Below are 19,624 nucleotides of genomic sequence, written 5' to 3' on the forward strand. Positions count from 1 at the left end.
CAGGACATATTAGCTGCATTTAACCTTCAGTTACTCTTTATATAGTTGGTAGGAGTCAGACCATGTTTCTTTTAGCTGAAAAACATGACACCAGGTAACCTGCAGTGTTGGAAACGTGTTTCCTGACGATGTTTGCTGCCCTACAATCCGTCCTGCTCTGTTGTAAAATCAGCCACATTTCACCGTCATGTTGCTCCCATTGAAATGTTTACAGCCTGTTTAAAATCTAAGACTTTAAATTCTCCGTAGCCTGCTGTTGTTACCACTGTCCTGTTAGAAATACTAACTAGCTAACTGACTGAATGCCCATTAACCTTAGAACACCTGGTGTGTGTGTGTGTGTGTGTGTGTGTGTGTGTGTGTGTGTGTGTGTGTGTGTGTGTGTGTGTGTGTGTGTGTGTGTGTGTACAGAGACAGCCAGGTTCATAATGGATATGAGGAATTTTTTTCAAAAAAAGGAGCCACATCAGGTAAAAGTGTAAAATCAAGAATCATGTTGGATCAGTGTTTCAATGTTTATGTCCTTTATCAGATGTACACGTGGTTTGGTTTTTTGCCTTTTGGCTGAAAGTACACTGAGAGAGGACTTTTTTTATTGGTGATCTTAATAGAATTTTTTCATATTAATGTAATTTTTTATCTAATTGAATCTATTTGTGTATGATTGTCAGTCCAAAGAGGGAACGTGAGGAGAAAGTACGAGGTCAGGAAGAACCAGGTAAGCAAACAGACAGGGAGCAGTGACAGGCAGAAACTGTGAAACTGACAAAGAGAAAAAACCTGATTTTACTCACAGTCTGGAAGTTGTGTCTCCCTGTATTAAAGCTGCTGTACAGAGTCTGCTAAACAAACTGGGCTGAAACACTTTGAGCCTCTTTAACAACATCCCAACATAACATTATCATTGATCGGGGAGATTAAAATTAATGATATATTTGTATGTGGTTCAGCCACAGCTCTGCTAAAACCTCAGCCAGTAACAGGTCGGCCAACCTTTGGACCGTCCAGTTGTCTGTATGACTGCTGCAGTACGTGCATCACATGTGTTCACTATCAGAAAGAGCCAAACAGCCCTGGTGGAGCGAGCAGCTGTAAAGAGAAGCAGATGCTCTGTTTCTACAAATGTTTTAAGCTTGTTTCAAAGATTCTGTACAGCAGCTTTAAATGTTTTCCAAAAGCACACACACACTTATCAGTGTTTCTCACACTTTTTACAGTGTGGACCACCTGAGAAAAGGTCAAGCTGTCCCAAGCACCAAAGCATGAAAGTCATAAATCTTACAACACAAAATTATTATTATTAAATTAGTATCTGCAGTAAAGATTTTTTCATACATTTTATTCATTCTACCACAGGCAAAGTTGCCTCCATTTTTATAGTTTTTATTAATATTTTGTAATAATTTATTCTGTTTTGGGAGTGTTTTTTATGTGTCTGTATTATATTAAACACACACTTTAAAAGTGAATCTCTGTCCAAAAAATGCTCTCAGTTTACTTCTTACTCACTGTGAGCATCATTCATTATTCTCCCAGTAATTAAGGTCAGGATATGTATTTATTTTATTCCAATCCATTCTTCTTTTGCAGCATTTAAATAACCTTGATCAGATTTGATGGTTTTGTTACAGACTTTAAAAAAGTGTTTTGCTTTTCTTTCACACATGTGGGATTAAATTGTGTTAAAATGTACAAAACAGTGATGTCATGTTTTGTGACTCGGACCCAGGCACAGAGAGACTTGATGAATTTAAGAATCTTATGATTTAACAAAGAAATTTGCAGACTTGCACTGAGAGGGTAAAATTATGATGACTGATAACGGAGATGAAGACAACAGACGATGAGGACAAGGAGGAACAGGGGCTTAAATGCACCAAGGAGACAGTCAGAGGGAACTCGGGACAACATTTAAGGATGCAGGGACTGACAGAGACGGGTTTATCTTGCCTGGCTGGGCAGCTCTCTGGGTGCTCAGCACCCCCAAAGCTCTGATCCTAGAGTCGCCCCTGGTCTGAGGTCTGCTGTGAGTCGGTGTTTCTCTTTCCTTCACACATCTGCTTGCACTGTCTCATAAATGTAATATTTGCTGTGCTGAGGTTTTGTTTCTCGTCTTTATCTGTGAGTGAAACCAGAGAAAAGTCTGAAAAATAAAAGCAGCGAGCGCTCTTATTTTGAAGGGCGGGTGTTGTCGCCCTCTGTCGGCGCCGAGTGGAAGCGCCGCCCCTCCTCCTCCTCCTCCCGTTTCTATTCCCGGACAGACCGCCTCCATTTTAGCACCGACAGCCGGCGGAGCAGCAGCGGCTGTCAGCGGACCGTGAGGCCAGCGGAGAGGCGCGCTGCTGCGGTGGGACTGTGGCTGTGACCCGGCGAGAGGAGCCGCTCCTTCGGCTGCTTTGAGCTGTTTGCGGGATGAAGGCTCGGCGGAGGGCCGGAGCGGCGGATCTGTGAGGATTTAACGGCTGTGCTGCTTCCTGCGGAGAAATCTACCCTGAGAGGAGCGGAGAGGAGGAGCAGGAGGAGGAGGCCGAGCTGCAGGTACCGGCTTTGTTCTAATCGGGATAATTGATCATGAGGCGGCTTTGTTTGATGTGCTGGGCGGCTCGCGCAGGCCGCTGCTGCCCGGACAGCATCCATCCGGCTCGGTGTCTGGGGGTGGGGTGGGTGGTGCTGGTGGAGGAGGAGGTGGAGGTGGTTATATAACGTGTGCGCAGAGGACGCCAGGCGTCGGTCCCGGTGGGGCCCTGGCAGAGCTCAGAGCCTGGTTTCGGGCTTTGTGTCCGGGAGCTGCGGGGCTCTGAGGCCGGACTGCAGGTGCACCTGGCCCGCCGCTCCATCCGGGCCGCAAACCGGAGACAAACGAGGTCAGAGAGCCGCAGTCCGCCGGAGGAGCTGCTGCCAACGGCCCGATATCCACCAATCAATAAATGTGGTAATCGATCAGCCTCCGGACGATCGGGCAGGCCCGGCTCTTTGTGCTGATCGGGAGGAGGATGATGGGCCGCTCGATGAGGAAGCTGCGGGGGCATCTCTTCCAGAATTTTCTCCCATTTTATGAAAGCAGAGAGGAGCTTGAACACAGCCTGCAGAGGTTTGATGAAGTGCTGAGAGCACCTCCTCCTGCTCCTCACAGTCAAACACAAATAATAAAACCCCCAGTTTGGTCTGAACCTTCAGACCTGAGTGTTACTGCAGTGTTGATGTGGTAATACTTCAGCCTTCAGTGTTGGCCGTGCAGATGTTCCAGGTGTTCTTCAGACTGACCGGAAGAATAAACCCCTCTCCTTGTTTCTTCCCGAGGAGAGTGATGGGGAGTTGGTGAGGTTTCAGGAAACATGCGCGTTTGAGCAGCTCAGGAACAAGTGGCGGTGAAACCAAAGTTCCAGAAACACGTGTGTTTGTGGTTCATCAGACTGGAGCAGCCGGGTCTTGGCGAGCTGACTACGTGGACCCCTCCACAGTCCTCCTGCTGAGGCACGGAGGTCAGGGGAGGAACATAAACTAGACTAACGACGAGTCTGAAACTCAGAAACACTCAGATACGACGTTCAATCTGAGAAAGGTTAACTTAAAAGATCAAAAAGGCATTTTAATCACATCCTGCAGTAACGATGCTGTGTTACCAACATCACACGTTAGACTGATGAATGCTGACTTATGAATGATGCGCGCTAAAATAACTAAACAATAAATCATCCAGTTATTTCCTCCTGCTGGTCTGAAGTCAGCAGTGAGCCCGGACCTCCCTGTCGCCTCCTCCAGCCCAGTCAGGACCCCTCACCCAGGAGGCGGCAGCCTTAGCCGTCTCCTTCCGATGTGGAGGAGCAGCGGCTCTGCTCCGAGCACCTCCATAAGGACTCCTCGGCCTATCGCTAAGGAGGAGCTCGTCCTTTGTTCAAAGAAAGCTCATTTCCACCACTTGTACCTGCGATCTCGTTCTAATCAGGACTAGATTACAGATTTATGGCGTTTCTCAACAATGATGCGCCACCTGGTGGCAGATGGCTGCGTAGCATCTACGACAATAATTTACCGTCTTTGGGGATCGATTAAAATGTTACCGATGAGATTAAACGACCAGTGAGTCTGGGACCGAGCAGTGACAGCGACAAGTAGGCGCGTCCCTAATGGAGACGATGCTGCAGCGTTCAGACTCCACAAACTTTGGAGGAGCAGGAGGAGGCCAGAGGAGGAGCAGGAGGAGGAGGTGTTTGTTGCTCAGTTGCAGCTGTGAGGCATTCAGGCGTCCTCAGAAACTGTGTTTAATGTTTTGGCGTACGTGTGCAGAAAGTGAAGGTCACACTTCACAGGCTGTTAGCAGGTTACCGTGGAAACATCACCTGTCTGCTCTGCTGCATGTTTTTTTTTTTTCACCTGCTCTTATTGTGAAGGGTCAGGCAGAACAGGGGAGGAGCACACAGGTGTCACGGGCTGCTGTGCGCTCAGCTTGCAGCTGATTGGTTCCCAGGTCGGGCGCTCTGCTGGTGGCCGTTGATGTTGTCGACAGGTCCGATGGGCCTCGCCGTGATGTCACGCAGGGGTCCGAGGGCTCTGCGGCAGCCTGATACCTCCAGGTTCACCGTGCTCACTTTTATCATTTGCCCAGAAAAACATCTGCTTCCAGACGCCGTCACATGATCAGTGGGGCCGCTTGTTTTGCTGCGTGGACGACCTCCCGACAGACGACACCAGTGCAGGATCTCTGAGAGCGCAACACTTCCTGTCAGCCTCTGAACCATAGGAGCTTAATCTGAACCACGCACGTGCTCAGCTGTTATCTGAGGGCCGCAGACGCCGGCGAGTTCTGATCTCGCCCTGATAGACGAGTCACAGGCCGTGAGGTGGGGGTCACAGGGCGTTCCTCTGAAGTCTCAGCTGCAGGAAGCTCTCAGTGACCTGCAGTTCCTCTGACGTCCAGCAGAGGCAGCAGTGAGTTCGTCCTCATAGACTCCATGTTAAAATAAACACGTTTACATCCTGATACTCAAGCTGTTTAAATGATGTTAAAGCTTGCTCTGTCAGGGGCGGGGCCTCTGCCTGACAGGTGGATGGTGACACAGGTGGCTGTAGCTGCCGGACTATGTTAATGACATCATCTGACCAATAATATGGCTTCCATTTAATTCTGATTTTAATTGGATGGGGTGGGCGGGGATCATGGCTGCCACAAGTCTACAAGCTAGCGGGTGACATCACAGTGTTGTGCAGTCTGTGGGATACTCACGGCCGTCTGTGGGCCTCGCCAGGACGTGGCGGCTGTTTTACGGCCCGGCGGGATGGTCGGGTGGATGTTGTTGAGTTGGAGAGAAGCAGGATTATGCCTAAGCACACTGGAATGAGAGGGAATAATTCATGAATGGTAAGCATCACGTCAGGGAAAACGTGTCACTTCCTGCCTGTGGACAGTTTGAAGAAAGGACGTGGTCAAAAATCAGCTGACTGATATTTCCTGTCCAGGCCCGACTTCCTGTTTAAAGACAGAGGCCGTGACCCACTCGGACCTGTTACTGTGATCCGGGTAAAACCAGAGCTGCCCGCCAGTCTGAGGCGCCTTTGGAGAACCAGACCGCCGTGTGCTTCGGTAACGTGTGGCTCCAACTCTGCGGCGCCTCACGGGAATGTCTGCTCGCTGACGTCATCACACACCTGTCTGCAGGTGAAAATCGTACCGTCGCTGTTAAAACTGCAGCGCCTCCTCAGAGGTCGGGTCCTCTTTAGAATAGAATAGAAGTATCCTATATTGTCAATGAGTGGGAGCACAGTGACGGGCAGGTGGAGCGGGCAGGTGGAGCGGGCAGGTTCACACAGAAATAAAGAATAAACATGAGAGACTGTAGGGCGTTTCGATGTAACGATATAAAAACATCTATCGTTTGTTTCGTGGTGTCGCAAAATAAACTGTTTGCGGTAATATTTTTCATGTTCTGATGTCCCTGTAGTTATTATTCATTTCTTAAAGTTCTCTCTTTCTCTTAGATTTAATATAAACACTACGGACGCACAAGCGCCTGTTTTTATGCGTCGTCGTTAGCAACAACGATGATAAGACCATCGCGTGTCCGCTTGTTTATTTTCCACATAAACCTTTCACAATAAAGCTCAAGATCCTGTTGAGACTTTTCAAAATAAACTGAATCACATGAAAGATGCAGAGTGTTTATGGATGAGAAGTAAAAAAGAGCCGCCAGGTGCTCTAAAATAAACCGTAGACTCAAACGTTAGAACAGGCTTTTCCCCGCAGCACGCCGTGTGATAAATACTCACAAAGAAACGGCGCCGTTACAACTTATGTCTAAAAATGTATCGTTTCATGCATCGTTAAAACACTCGACTCCAGGAATTTACAGAAAATGTTAAATTTTTGTGATTTATATCGTTATCACCTGAGCGTGTCACCTGAAGGTGAGATGTTTCTTTCCTTTCTCCATCGTGGAGACGTCTGCAGCTACATGTCTGCTCCTGTGGCTCTGTGAGGGGAAATGAGGGTGGACAGAATAACATGAACAGGAACGCTCTCTCAGAGTGTGTGTGAAGCTGATGCTGGAGGTCAGTGTGTGTCTGCACCTCCAAACCTGCCGCACATCCTTCATCATCGTCAGCCTGAGCTCACACGAGTGGACCATCACAGCTTCAATGACACAGAATTCCTTTGTGTTATTGAAGCTATGATGCAGCCCATAATATTCGTGCTCTCCTTGTTTTTGTAGCTCTGTAAAAAAAGCATCAGAGCACGCCTGGTGCACCTGAGGGTGAAATGTGAGCGCGAGGACGCCGTCAGACTGAAACTAAACAGGAGACAGAACGTGACAGCGCACCTGTGAGGATAGAAAACCAACGTGTGTGTGTGTGTGTGTGTGTGTGTGTGTGTGTGTGTGTGAGACCAGAGTCGACCCCCCCACACACACACACACAGCTGGAGGAGGATGGTGGGGGGACAGACCCACAGGATTGGCTGTAATCAGGTCTGATGCAGGAGCTGTTTTACCCCGGCGGGTGGAGGCAGAGGTGGTGTTTTTGGGTGGATGTCTTCTGCACTGCAGCTCTGATGGAGGCTTCAGATGAGTCATGCTGCTGCTGCATCACCATGGCAACAGAGAGGAGGGAGGGAGGGAGGGGGGTCTCTGAGTGACGCTGCACCGGAGGAATTTTCCAGATCAGACCGTCACCGCACGCGCTCAGAGCAGCAGCAGAGCCAGCGCCTCCTGCAGGCTGCAGATGTCACTGCAGGTTCTGGATCTGATCCAAGCCGGAGCGGAGGGTCTCAGGGAAAACTCGGAAACTCGTCCTGGAAGCAGAGTGTGCACTAAAAACACATTCACAGCCAATCACAGCTGATCACGCTGCAGACACATCCGTGCGTGCTCAGCTCTTCGGACTGAAGCGGCGTGCGTTACTCAGGCTGGGAGCGCAGCAGTGTGGAGCGTTTTACTGCCTTTAACGTGTTGTTGTTCTACGCCCGTCTTTGGGGTTGTAAACGTCAGGCGCGGTGGACAGGAAGTTGGAAAGCTCTGGAAAAGATGCCGTGTGATTGGTTCAGTTTATTTCAGAACCTTCTGGATGAATTGTCATGAAAATGTTCTCAGAGGTGCACTTTTAGGGCGGGGACTCGATTTTAAGTCTTTCTCCTGGAAAGTCGACTCAGAGTTCCTCCTGTTTGTCTTTTCTGAGGACTTCCTGTTACATCCTGTTCGGGAGCATCAGGAGCCGCTGAGGGGGAAAGCTGCTCTGACTCATCAGGTGCTCTCATGTGTGCGTGAAGCACGTTCAGATTCCCGGTTCAGTGGCACTAACGCTCATTTAGACTCGTCTGCTTTTACTTCACTTTGACCTGAGCGTGTCTGAGGTCGCCCGGTCAGACCCGGCTTCCTCTGACCCAGGTCACCTGACAGGAAGAGCTTTTATTGTTGACACCCCGCCCCTGGGTCAGCCCTGGCCTGGGTCTGAGTGAGGGGTACCGGATGAAACGAGTTTCAGTCCTGTCCGAGGACCTCGACGCGTCTCTGCTGGAGCTCGCTGTTTGTAATGGGGTCTCTGATTGGATGTGACTCGTCCCGCCCCTCACAGCAGACCGTTTCCAGGTCAGCAGTGAAATCACGCTGGCCCGCCTTTGTTTCCCAGCTCTGTGATGTAACTGTGACATCATCAGCGACAGCGCCCTCATTGAGCCGTAAAATCTAGGCCAGGACTGCAGTCAAGGTAACCATAGCAACGGGATCAGTAGGCTAAGCTGTGACGCTGCTGGGGCATGCTGGGAAATGTAGTGAGCTCTGCCAGCTTCTCTCGTCAGTGTGCTGAAGGTAATGATGAGTAAATACGAGTGGGTGTGTGTGAGTGTGTGTGTGTGAGCGACACACACCTGCGGTCACCTGCAGCATCACTTCTTGATTTTTCTGGCTGAAATGTTTTTTGCTCCCAGTGTCTGACTCTGCTCCAACAGCTGTAATGTGTGAAGGAGGACACCGAGCCGTGTCACTTCCTCCGTTTGAAGCTTTAATGAGTTTAAACGTGTGTGTGTGTGTGTGTGTGTGTGTGTGTGTGTGTGTGTGTGTGTGTGTGTTCAGCCCGTTGAACCACTGCTGCTGATCTCATCGGGACACGGTAACAGAGCAGATTTCCGATCTCGGGCCGTCGCTGGCTCAGTGACATAACTGTGATCAGCAGAGACTCGTGTGAACCTTTCACAGAAACGTTTGTGCACGTGTGGAAACGAGGCCCGACGGATAAAAGCTTAAAATCCCATTAGCTGGTCCAGGATCAGTGCAGGTGAAGTGACGGAGGAGGACTCCATCATGAGTTCAGCCTGCAGAGAGCTCCTGATACTTTAACCTTCTGTGGTCACGGTAACAACCAAACTACTGTAAATAATACAAATTATAACAGACAGCTCGTTATAAAAGTCCGAGTACATCACACACACGAAATATCAAACAGGCTGTAACCGCTGCACCGTGTGCTGTGCATCGAGTGGAGGCGTACAGGCAGGAAGGGCTTCCTGTGTCGTTCAGAGGTGCATTATGGGTAATGTCTGTGACTGGCCAGCACCTCACGGAGTGGGGGTGAGGTGTTGTCCACCATTGTACTTATCTTGGACAACATCCGCCTCTCTGACACCACCCTAAGGGTTTCCAGCTCCGCCCCCACAACATTACTGAGCTTGTGATCAGTCTGAGTCGTTGCATCACGTGACATCACGGGTACTCTGACTCATCCAACCACCACAGAGTGACCCGAAAACCTCTGAAGATGGAGGTCTGTGTGCAGAGGGTGCCGAGGAAGGGGAGAGGGCGGTCCCCTGGTGGTGGCGTGAGGCGGTCCTCTGAAAGCTGAATGAATAAAATCCCACCGAGTTTACCAGAGGTCAGATTTGTTTACCGTGTGTTAAAACAGCTGTTAGATCTGACGGTCCGTACTGAGCATGCTCGCATGCAGGTCAACCGTCTCATCTCAGGCGGTCGTGTGGCTCCTCCTCCCTCATGAGAGCAAGCGTTTCACATCTCTTCTCTTTTCTCCCTCAGGTTCTCTGCGAGGATGCGGCAGTGAGCATGCTCAGAGCCCTGATCGTTACCATGGCGATTACCAGCAGCCACGCGTGCAGCGGTCAGGAGAACTGCTCGGCCGATGGCGACGGCGAGTCCAAAGACTACTGTTACTCGGCCCGCATCCGCAGCACCGTGCTGCAGGGGCTGCCCTTCGGCGGCGTGCCCACCGTGCTCGCCCTCGACTTCATGTGCTTCCTGGTGAGTTGCCGCCGCAGACACGGAGGATAAACACGCCTCCCTTTTTGTCCTCGCATCACTGGCGTTAGGCGTGAACACACACGCTCACACGTGACAGAACACTGTCATCCAAAGTGTGTGAACATCACAGATCAGCTGGAGGGCTTCCTGACATGGTGGTGTCAGTGACCTTTGAACTCTAACTGAGAGCAGCATGCAGGATTTTTCCGTTAGATGTCTGATGTTCAAGGTTCAAGGTTCTTTATTTGTCACATGCATAGTTATACAAGTATAACACACAGTGAAATGTAGCCTGACACGCTCCTCGACATGTGCAAAAAAACTGGGGGGGTGTAGAGCAAGAACATTATATATATATATATATATATATACACACACACACACACACACACACACACACACACACACACACACATATGTGTGTGTGTATATATATATATATATATATATATATATATATATATATATATACATACATACATATAGTATATACATTGGGTGAATGTGCAGTAGTAGCAGCAAGCAGGTGAATTCTGTACATTAATATGAATAGACATCTGACTATTTTACAGGATAGACAATATAAACATATTTAAAATTAAAGGAATTGAAATGTACATTGTGCCTTGGTTTAGTGTCTGGAAGAGTCCTGTCTCAGTCAATTATAGATGATGTGAGAGGGCGGGTGTGTGTGTTTAGGGCACGGATGGCTTGGGGATAGAAGCTCCTCTTGAGTCTCTCTGTCCTTGCCCGGAAGATGCGGAACCTTCTACCAGATTGCAGAAGTTGGAACAGTTTGTTGCCAGGATGGGACGGGTCCTTCAGTATCTGCTCTAGTCCGGCATCTCCTGGTGTAGGTGTCCTGAAGCGGGGGGAGAGCAATCCTGCAGCAGCGTTCTGCTGTACGGATCACTCTCTGGAGAGCTTTTTGGTCCTTCACACAGCTGTTCCCAAACCACGATGTCATGTTCTGTGTGAGGATGCTCTCCACAGCGCCTGTATAGAAAATCCTGAGGATCTTTGGAGAGACCCTGAACTTCCTCAGTTGTCGTAGGTGATACAGGCGCTGCCTAGCCTTTTTGGTCTGGACCTGAATGTGGGCAGCCCATGTCAGGTCTGAGGAGATGTGGACACCAAGATACTTGAAGGACTGCACCCTCTCCACTGGAGCTCCATTGATGATGATGGGCTTGTAGTCTCTGTGCTGACTCCTTCTGAAGTCCACCACCAGCTCCTTGGTCTTGCTGACGTTCAGCTGGAGGTGGTTGTCCTGGCACCACGATGCCAGATTCTTCACTTCATCCATGTAGGCCGCCTCATCGTTGTTGGAGATGGCACCCAACACCACTGTGTCGTCAGCAAACTTCACAATGGTGTTGGAGCCATGGGTGGCCACACAGTCTGAAGTGTAGAGGGAGTAGAGCAGTGGCGAGAGGACACATCCCTGAGGTGCTCCTGTGTTGATGGTGATGCTGTTGGAGAAGCACCTGCCCACCATCACCACCTGAGTTCTGCCAGTGAGGAAGTCCAACACCCATGCACACAGACGGCTGTTAAGTCCCAGATCCCTCAGCTTTGTGAACAGTCTGCAGGGCACTATTGTGTTAAACGCTGAACTGTAATCAACAAACAGCATTCGCACATAGTTACCCTGTTTCTTGTCCACGTGGCTGAGAGTGGTGTGTTGGACGTGGGCGATGGCATCCTCTGTGGATCTGTTGGATCTGTAGGCGAACTGCAGCGGATCTGTGGTGTCTGGGATGGAGGAGGAGATGATGTTCTTCAGCAGCCTCTCAAACACCTTCATTACTACCGAGGTCAGTGCAACTGGCCGGTAATCGTTCAGGGATGAGGGTTTGCTGTTCTTGGGCACAGGGATGATGGTGGATCTTTTGAAGCATGTGGGGACCACAGACTTCGCCAGGGACTCGTTGAAGATGTAAGTGAACACACCTGCTAGCTGGTCAGCACAGCAGCGCAGCAGACGGCCGGTGATGCCGTCTGGCCCCGCCGCTTTCCTTGTGTTCACTGATGTGAAATTTCGGCTTTTTTTTCCCCGGAAATTTCGTGGCTCAAGAGTTGGGAGTTCGTCTTGTAATCGGAAGGTTGCCGGTTCGAGCCCCGGCTCGGACAGTCTCGGTCGTTGTGTCCTTGGGAAAGACGCTTCACCCGTTGCCTACTGGTGGTGGTCAGAGGGCCCGGTGGCGCCAGTGTCCGGCAGCCTCGCCTCTGTCAGTGCGCCCCAGGGCGGCTGTGGCTACAATCAGAATCGGAATCACTTTATTGATCCCTGGGGGAAATTATTTTTTGTTACAGTGCTCCATTTTAAACCAACATTAAGACAAGACAGACAATACGCTAACTAAGAATAGTACAATATATACATATATATACATACATACATACATAAGTCACTTATAAATAAATATTTGGAAAAGAAACATGTGTAGCTGTAGCAGCAAACAGTGTGTTAAGTGGATGCGTTGTACAGGGAGCCACAGGCAGGAATGATGTCCTGTGTCGTTCAGTGGTGCATTATGGGTAATCTCAGTCTCTCACTGAACGAGCTCCTGTGACTGACCAACATGTCATGGAGTGGGTGGGAGGTGTTATCCAACATTGTCTTTATCTTGGACAGCATCCGCCTCTCCGACACCACCTTGAGGGAGTCCAGCTCCATCCCCACAACATTGCTGGCCTTACGGATCAGTTTATTAAGTCTGCTGGCATCTGCGACCCTCAGCCTGCTCCCCCAGCATGCAACAGCATAGAGGATCGCACTGGCCACCACAGACTCATAGAAAATCCTCAGCATTTTCTGGCAGATGTTGAAGGACCTCAGTCGCCTCAAAAAATAGAGACGACTCTGGCCCTTCCTGTAAAGTGCTGTGGTGTTTTTAGCCCAGTCCAGTTTATTGTCAATGTGTACTCCAAGGTATTTATAGTCCTCCACAATGTCAACACTGACCCCCTGGATTGAAACAGGGGTCAAGTGTTTCCTGGTCTTCCTGAAGTCCACGATCAGTTCCTTGGTCTTTGCCACGTTGAGCTGCAGATGATTCTGCTCACACCACGTGACAAAGGAGTCGACCACAGCCCGGTACTCTGTCTCATCATCCCTGCTGATGCATCCAACCACCGCAGAGTCATCAGAAAACTTCTGAAGATGGCAGGTCTCTGTGCAGTGGCTGAAGTCTGTGGTGTAGAGGGTGAAGAGGAAGGGGGAGAGGACAGTCCCCTGTGGTGCCCCTGTGTTGCTGATCACCTTGTCAGACACACACTGTGGGAGACGTACATATTGTGGTCTTCCTGTCAGGTAATCAACAATCCAGGACACCAGAGAAGCATCCACCTGCATCGCTGCTAACTTATCACCCAGGAGGGTCGGCCTGATGGTGTTGAAAGCACTGGAAAAGTCAAAAAACATGACCCTCACAGTGCTCGCCGGCTGGTCCAGATGGGTGTAGACACGATTGAGCAGGTAGATGATGGCGTCCTCTGTTCCGAGACGAGGCTGATAAGCGAACTGAAGGGGATCCAGGTGTGGTCTTACTATGGGTCGCAGCTGGTCCAGGATGAGCCTTTCCAGGGTCTTCATGATGTGGGAGGTCAGTGCCACGGGCCTGTAATCCTGGGGGCCACTGGGACGAGGCGTCTTTGGTACAGGGACGAGGCATGATGTCTTCCACATCACCGGGACCCTCTGCAGACTCAGACTCAGCATAAACAGTTTATGAAAGACTCCACACAGCTGGGGGGCACAGGTCTTGAGGACAAGGGGACTCACTCCGTCTGGTCCAGCAGACTTGCCTGAGTGAAGTCTCCTCATTTGCATCTCAACCTGGTATTGAGTGAAGGTGATGGGTGGGGGAGGGGTGTCAGGAATCTCACAGGAGGCAACATGTGAAGAGAGAGGCTGGCACAGTGGTGTGGCTCTGGATTCCAGGCTGACTGCAGGTGAGGTTGTGGGGGTGGGAGCAGACACTGTGGTGTCGAATCTATTGAAAAACAGATTCAACTCGTCGGCTCTATTCTCACCTCCCTCAGCTCCCCTGCTGTTGGTTGGCCTGAATCCAGTGATGGTCTTCATGCCCCTCCACACCTCTCTCATGCTGTTCTGCTGGAGTTTCCACTCCAGCTTCCTCCTGTAATTGTCCTTAGCCTCTCTGATCTTGTCCTTTAGTAACACCTGGACCTTCCTCACCTCCTCTTTGTTGCCCCCTCTGAAAGCCCTCTTCTTGTTGTTGAGGAGGGCTTTGATGTCCTTAGTCACCCACGGCTTGTTATTTGGGTAACAATGAACAGTCTGAGCTGGAACAATGGAGTCGGTGCAGAAAGTTATGTAGTCTGTGATACACTCAGTAAGCCCATTGATGTCCTCGGCGTGAGGCTCACAGAGTGTTTCCCAGTCGGTCACCTCGAAACAGCCCTGTAGTTCCGCTATTGCCTCCTCTGACCACCTCCTGACAGTCCTGGTGGTCACAGGTTCCCTCCTCACAATTGGCACATAGCGGGGGGTGAGGTGAATCAGGTTATGATCTGACCTACCAAGTGGGGGGAGGGAGGAGGAGCTGTATGCATCCTTGACGTTAGCATACAGTAAGTCTAAAGTTTTCTCTCCCCTGGTGGGACAGTCCACATATTGTTTGAATGTTGGTAGTGTATTGTCCAGTGATACATGGTTGAAGTCACCCGAGATCACAATAAAGGCACTCGGGTGCTGAGTCTGTAACCGAGCTATGGCAGAGTGGATAATGTAGCTGCCATCACCAGTGTGTGAATGTGTGGATGTGGTATAAAGTGCTTTGGGGTCCTTAGGGACTAAGTAAAGCGCTATACAAATACAGGCCATTTACCATTTTTCCTTCCTCTTCCTCCTCAGGTGCTCCTCTTCGTCTTTTCCATTTTACGGAAGGTTGCGTGGGATTATGGCCGCCTGGCGCTGGTCACCGACGCTGACAGGTAAATGAAGGTTAATCAGTCTGTAAACGTTCTTCATCACAGAGCTGGACCACAGCTTCACGGGCTTAATCCGTCACACGGAGTGCCGGAGACGTCCAGGAAGCTGAGTCTTTTTTTTGTGTGACGAATAAACATGTGCAGGCCTGAGGTGAGACAGGAAGAATTGGAAGCTGAGAGATGGATCGTTCTGATGTGTGAACCAAAGACAGTTTAGAATCTGTCTGTTTTTAGGTTTCCTACATTGAAATCAGTGAGCTGTTATATTAACCCGAGAATCAGTGAAGCTCTGCAGACAGGAGGCGCTCACACACAGTTTGGCTGCTTTAAAGCCACATTTGAATATGAATGTTGGGTCTGCGCTTCCACAGGACCCGCTGGTTTAGAAACGTATTCTCGTTAACGACAAAAACAAGACGAACATCTTTTACTTGCTGCAAGGGAGGCCCCGGCCAGTGTCTCAGGAAGCACTCTGAATCCAGACTGACCCCAAATCCGGCCTCCGCTTGCTGCCTTTTATTGGGAAAACAGTTTACACAATACACATCACAGCAAAAGCACCTCCCACCATAAACCCCCAGATGGTTCTAAGACAAGGCACTGTGTGTGTGTGTGTGTGTGTGTGTGTGTTTGTGTATACATCTGTATGCATGTGCAAGAGTGTGTGTGTGTGTGTGTGTGTGTGTGTGTGTAAACATCTGTATGCATGTGCAAGAGTGTGTGTGTGTGTGTGTGTAAACATCTGTATGCATGTGCAAGAGTGTGTGTGTGTGTGTGTAAACATCTGTATGCATGTGCAAGAGTGTGTGTGTGTGTGTGTAAACATCTGTATGCATGTGCAAGAACGTGTGTGTGTGTGTGTGTAAACATCTGTATGCATGTGCAAGAACGTGTGTGTGTGTAAACATCTGTATGCATGTGCAAGAACGTGTGTGTGTGTAAACATCTGTATGCATGTGCAAGAACGTACGTGTGTGTGTGTCTGTAAACATCTGTATGCATGTGCAAGAACGTACGTGTGTGTGTGTCTGTAAACATCTGTATGCATGTGCAAGAACGTACGTGTGTGTGTGTCTGTAAACATCTGTATGCATGTGCAAGAACGTGTGTGTGTGTGTCTGTAAACATCTGTATGCATGTGCAAGAACGTGTGTGTGTGTGTAAATATCTGTATGCATGTGCAAGAACGTGTGTGTGTGTGTGTGTGAACATCTGTATGCATGTGCAAGAACGTGTGTGTGTGTGTGTGAACATCTGTATGCATGTGCAAGAACGTGTGTGTGTGTGTGTGTAAACATCTGTATGCATGTGCAAGAACGTACGTGTGTGTGTGTCTGTAAACATCTGTATGCATGTGCAAGAACGTACGTGTGTGTGTGTCTGTAAACATCTGTATGCATGTGCAAGAACGTGTGTGTGTGTGTCTGTAAACATCTGTATGCATGTGCAAGAACGTGTGTGTGTGTCTGTAAACATCTGTATGCATGTGCAAGAACGTGTGTGTGTGTCTGTAAACATCTGTATGCATGTGCAAGAACGTGTGTGTGTGTGTGTGTGAACATCTGTATGCATGTGCAAGAACGTGTGTGTGTGTGTGTGTGAACATCTGTATGCATGTGCAAGAACGTGTGTGTGTGTGTGTGTGTGTAAACATCTGTATGCATGTGCAAGAACGTGTGTGTGTGTGTGAACATCTGTATGCATGTGCAAGAACGTGTGTGTGTGCGTGCGTGCCTGACTTCCAACTGTTTCTAACAACATCCTTAGTCACAAAATGGTAATCTCCCCCACACCCAATATATGGTTCACTTCCTGTATTGGTTCACCGTGCACAACACAGTGAAGCCACAGAAGGGCAGGAAGCCGACCACACAAGAAACAGATCTGTCAGATAGGATGCATCTGCAGTAAAACCTCCCCCTGAGTGGCTGGAGAGGTGGTCGGAGACAAAGGAATGTCTTAATCCTATAGATTTGCACTCAGACTTACAAATTTAAGAAACACAATGACACATTTAACAATTTGACTTAACAATGAACAAGTAAAAACACGGTTCAAGTAACATGTCTACCCCCAACAAACACCGACAGTATTAAAGATGGACGTAGCCTCCAAGATCTGACAGGTGAAGCCTCCTTAAATCTGCGTTCTCACTAATATCCAGCAGGTGGCGACGCTGGTTGGGGAAAAAGTCTGACTATATAGAAGAAACTGAGCCTCCGACTCAGCGGGACTCTTCCTTGATTGGTTGACTCGATGCTCATTGGTTAACAGCGTGTTTTAGCAGTAAGATTAGGCGGCGTTAGCAGAAAGCTTCAGCCCGAGGCTTCGCAGTGACATCATGGCGGCTGCGTCTATCTTTGAGCGTCCATGTGTAAACGCGGTGGTGGGCGTGATGCGCTCCTGCTGTGTGACCTGATCAGGGTTGTTTCCCTCTCACTGGCATCACCTCCTTGTTATTTTCTGTTTCCTCTCCCGAAGACTGAAGAAGCGTTTCAGCGACCTGGAGGAGCGGGAATAGTATGTTGTTGTTGCTTCCTCCCTGTTTGGTTTGTCTGCTAACCTCCTCTGGTTTGATTAACGGGCTCTCTGGTTGGTGCACTAACACCTCTTTTCTGCATTTCAGTCTGTGCTTGTTTGGGTTTCTGTATGGAAGGTTATTAGTGCCAACAGACTGCACAGATCTATCTGCAGCAGCCTGCTCGCTACATTTAAGCGTTTAATTATAAAAACATAACATTTGAACTGCTTGGCACTTGGTTGAACTGCAACACTTTAATCCTCCTGTTGTGTTTGTGTTTGTTTGGCTCAAAGTGGGCTTCCTATTTAGGCAAAATGGTTCATTGCCATGCGCCATATTATTAAGAAGAGATGGATCAGATTTCTCCCACGGGGCACATTGAACTGTGTCAGTGAGGCACTAATCGCCCTCCGCAGCACATGAACACTGTGTTTTTACAGCATTGAAATGGCTAATTATGCTACCTGCTGTGATGCTAACACCACTCCACGCTTCTCTCCATGTTTGTGTCAAACTCAGCCGAAGGCGCGACAGAGATAACTATGAGCCGGTGAAAAGGTAACGGCTACCCGCGTATGTGGACCCCTGTGACGTGCTAGCTAGATGACTCAGTAGCCCAACGTGCCGTAGCCACGCCCACGCTCAGAGTCGGCAGCTAAAACGATAATAACTGAAGACGTAAGAGCAAACGTAGTCGACGTTAAAGATGTCAGCACTACAGAACAGCCGATCATTATTGGGGTCACTGGTTGCCATGGTGATTCCCACCTTTGTGTAAACGTGGTGGTCCTGCAGTTCTGGACCCCGACTCTCTGAAGTTCTTGTGTGTTGTGATGTCAGCTGTTCTCCGTTTGGCTCTTAGTTTCGTGTTGTTGTCGTGTTCGAGTGCGTTAGTTCCCTCACATTCCTCCTGTGTGTTTCCCCGTGTCAGGTTTTTGTGTCTGACGTTCCCGAGTTATTGTCGCTTAGTTCCTGTTTTACTTTGTTAGTTGTCCCTGTTCTGTATTCAGTTTTACTTCCTGTCCTAGTATAAATGGCGCCGTCGTCCTCTGTGCGTTTCCTTCTGTCGGCTGGATTTTTGTAACGCCGTTTACAGACTTCAGATCGCTGAACTTTCCCCCCGACTCTGCTGTTTAGTCCTTAACCTGCAAACTGTGACAGTGGAGGCAGAAACACGTAGAAACCGTTAAAGACGTGAGGTAGCAGGTCCGGTGGATCAAGTCCGGTTCCTGAGCGGTTTGAAGCTTGAAGTTCCTGCTGTACCAACCGCCACAGAGCTTTTGTTGGATAGACGTGACTCAGATCTTTATTTGCGTTTCTAGCTGAGCCGACGGTTTGGCTCTAAGCCGTTTCTCCCAAATCCGTCAATTTGAACCCAGTGAAGGGTCGCCGCGATCGAGCGAGCGGGGTCGCCACCACAGCGGGGTCGCTGCTCAGTCGAGCGCGCGGGGTCACTGCGATCGAGCGAGCGGGGTCGCCGCGGGCGTGCCGATCCAGGTTTGTGCTTGGTGAACCGTCGTCTGTGTTTAGTGTCTCGAAACTCATTTTCAAAGGAACTCTGGAGTCTTACCAGCTGTCACACACAGAGGTCAAAGGTCAGAGGGCCCCATACTAACATTCCTGTTTGTGTCCACAGTGTTGCCTCGGCGATGCACTCGGAGACGCCCGACCGCTATGAACGCCTCACCTCGGTTTCCAGCTCTGTTGACTTCGACCAGAGAGACAACGTAAGAACACCTTCATCACTCCCTCCTCTTCCTGCTCCGCCACAGTTAGCCGTTAGCTGACAGAGGGTCAAAGTTCATCCAAACTGGGCAGAACTCACAAAACGCACACACATCATCATCATCTGGCGTCATCATAGCGGCCACCACAGTGGACAGCTATTCAAAGGCTGTTGTTGTATCCGTGTCAGTGTTGATGGTGTACCTGCACATAAACCACTACGTTGGACACTGATGTGTCCCTCCATACCTGCCACCTGCTGGTCATTTAATGTTACTACAGATGTTTGACGTGTTTCTTTGTAATTATTGTTATTTAACCTTGTCACGGATGAATTATGACAACCTCAGTCAGAATTTAATTCATGCGTGACAGGGTTAAAGCAGGACACAGAGTACGTCTGTGATCTGTGTTCCTAATCCATCGGCCATTGTTCAGCTCGGCAGCTCTGGGTACTTTGAGCTGCGACCGCTAACGGTTAGCTGAGGCCCCGCCCACTGGCCTCGCCTGCACACCTGCGGCTTGTGAGGATGAGGAATCCCAGGCACAGTCGGGGCTTTCACTGTCGTTTCGCTTGCTGTAAAGCTGTCGTCTTCTTCCTGTTTGTGTTTCAGGGTTTCTGCTCGTGGCTGACGGCCATCTTCAGAATAAAGTGAGTATGAGGAAACGGCTTCTCGCTTTC

General features: G+C 49.5%; 1 protein-coding gene across 3 annotated transcripts in view; it reads left to right on the forward strand.

Annotated features, from left to right (window-relative positions):
- The first annotated feature begins 2,231 nt into the window (after nt 1-2,231).
- The window catches only part of LOC146668944 (mechanosensitive cation channel TMEM63B-like), a 29,632-nt gene continuing 12,239 nt past the window's right edge, over nt 2,232-19,624 (forward strand). Inside the window, exons 1-6 of one of the 3 annotated variants that reach the window (XM_085408258.1) lie at nt 2,232-2,538; nt 9,516-9,737; nt 14,620-14,699; nt 17,178-17,216; nt 18,854-18,944; nt 19,557-19,594. In XM_085408258.1, the coding sequence (XP_085264384.1) occupies nt 9,543-9,737; nt 14,620-14,699; nt 17,178-17,216; nt 18,854-18,944; nt 19,557-19,594 (443 nt within the window). In that variant the 5' untranslated portion in view covers nt 2,232-2,538; nt 9,516-9,542. The remainder of the gene's footprint in view (nt 2,539-9,515; nt 9,738-14,619; nt 14,700-17,177; nt 17,217-18,853; nt 18,945-19,556; nt 19,595-19,624) is intronic. The other 2 variants (XM_085408257.1, XM_085408259.1) reach the window with 2 other exon arrangements.

Source organism: Rhamphochromis longiceps, linkage group LG6 (assembly GCF_057381845.1).
Source record: "Rhamphochromis longiceps isolate RC_006_pf linkage group LG6, R_longiceps_female_GT1.1, whole genome shotgun sequence".
Classification (NCBI taxonomy): domain Eukaryota; kingdom Metazoa; phylum Chordata; class Actinopteri; order Cichliformes; family Cichlidae; genus Rhamphochromis; species Rhamphochromis longiceps.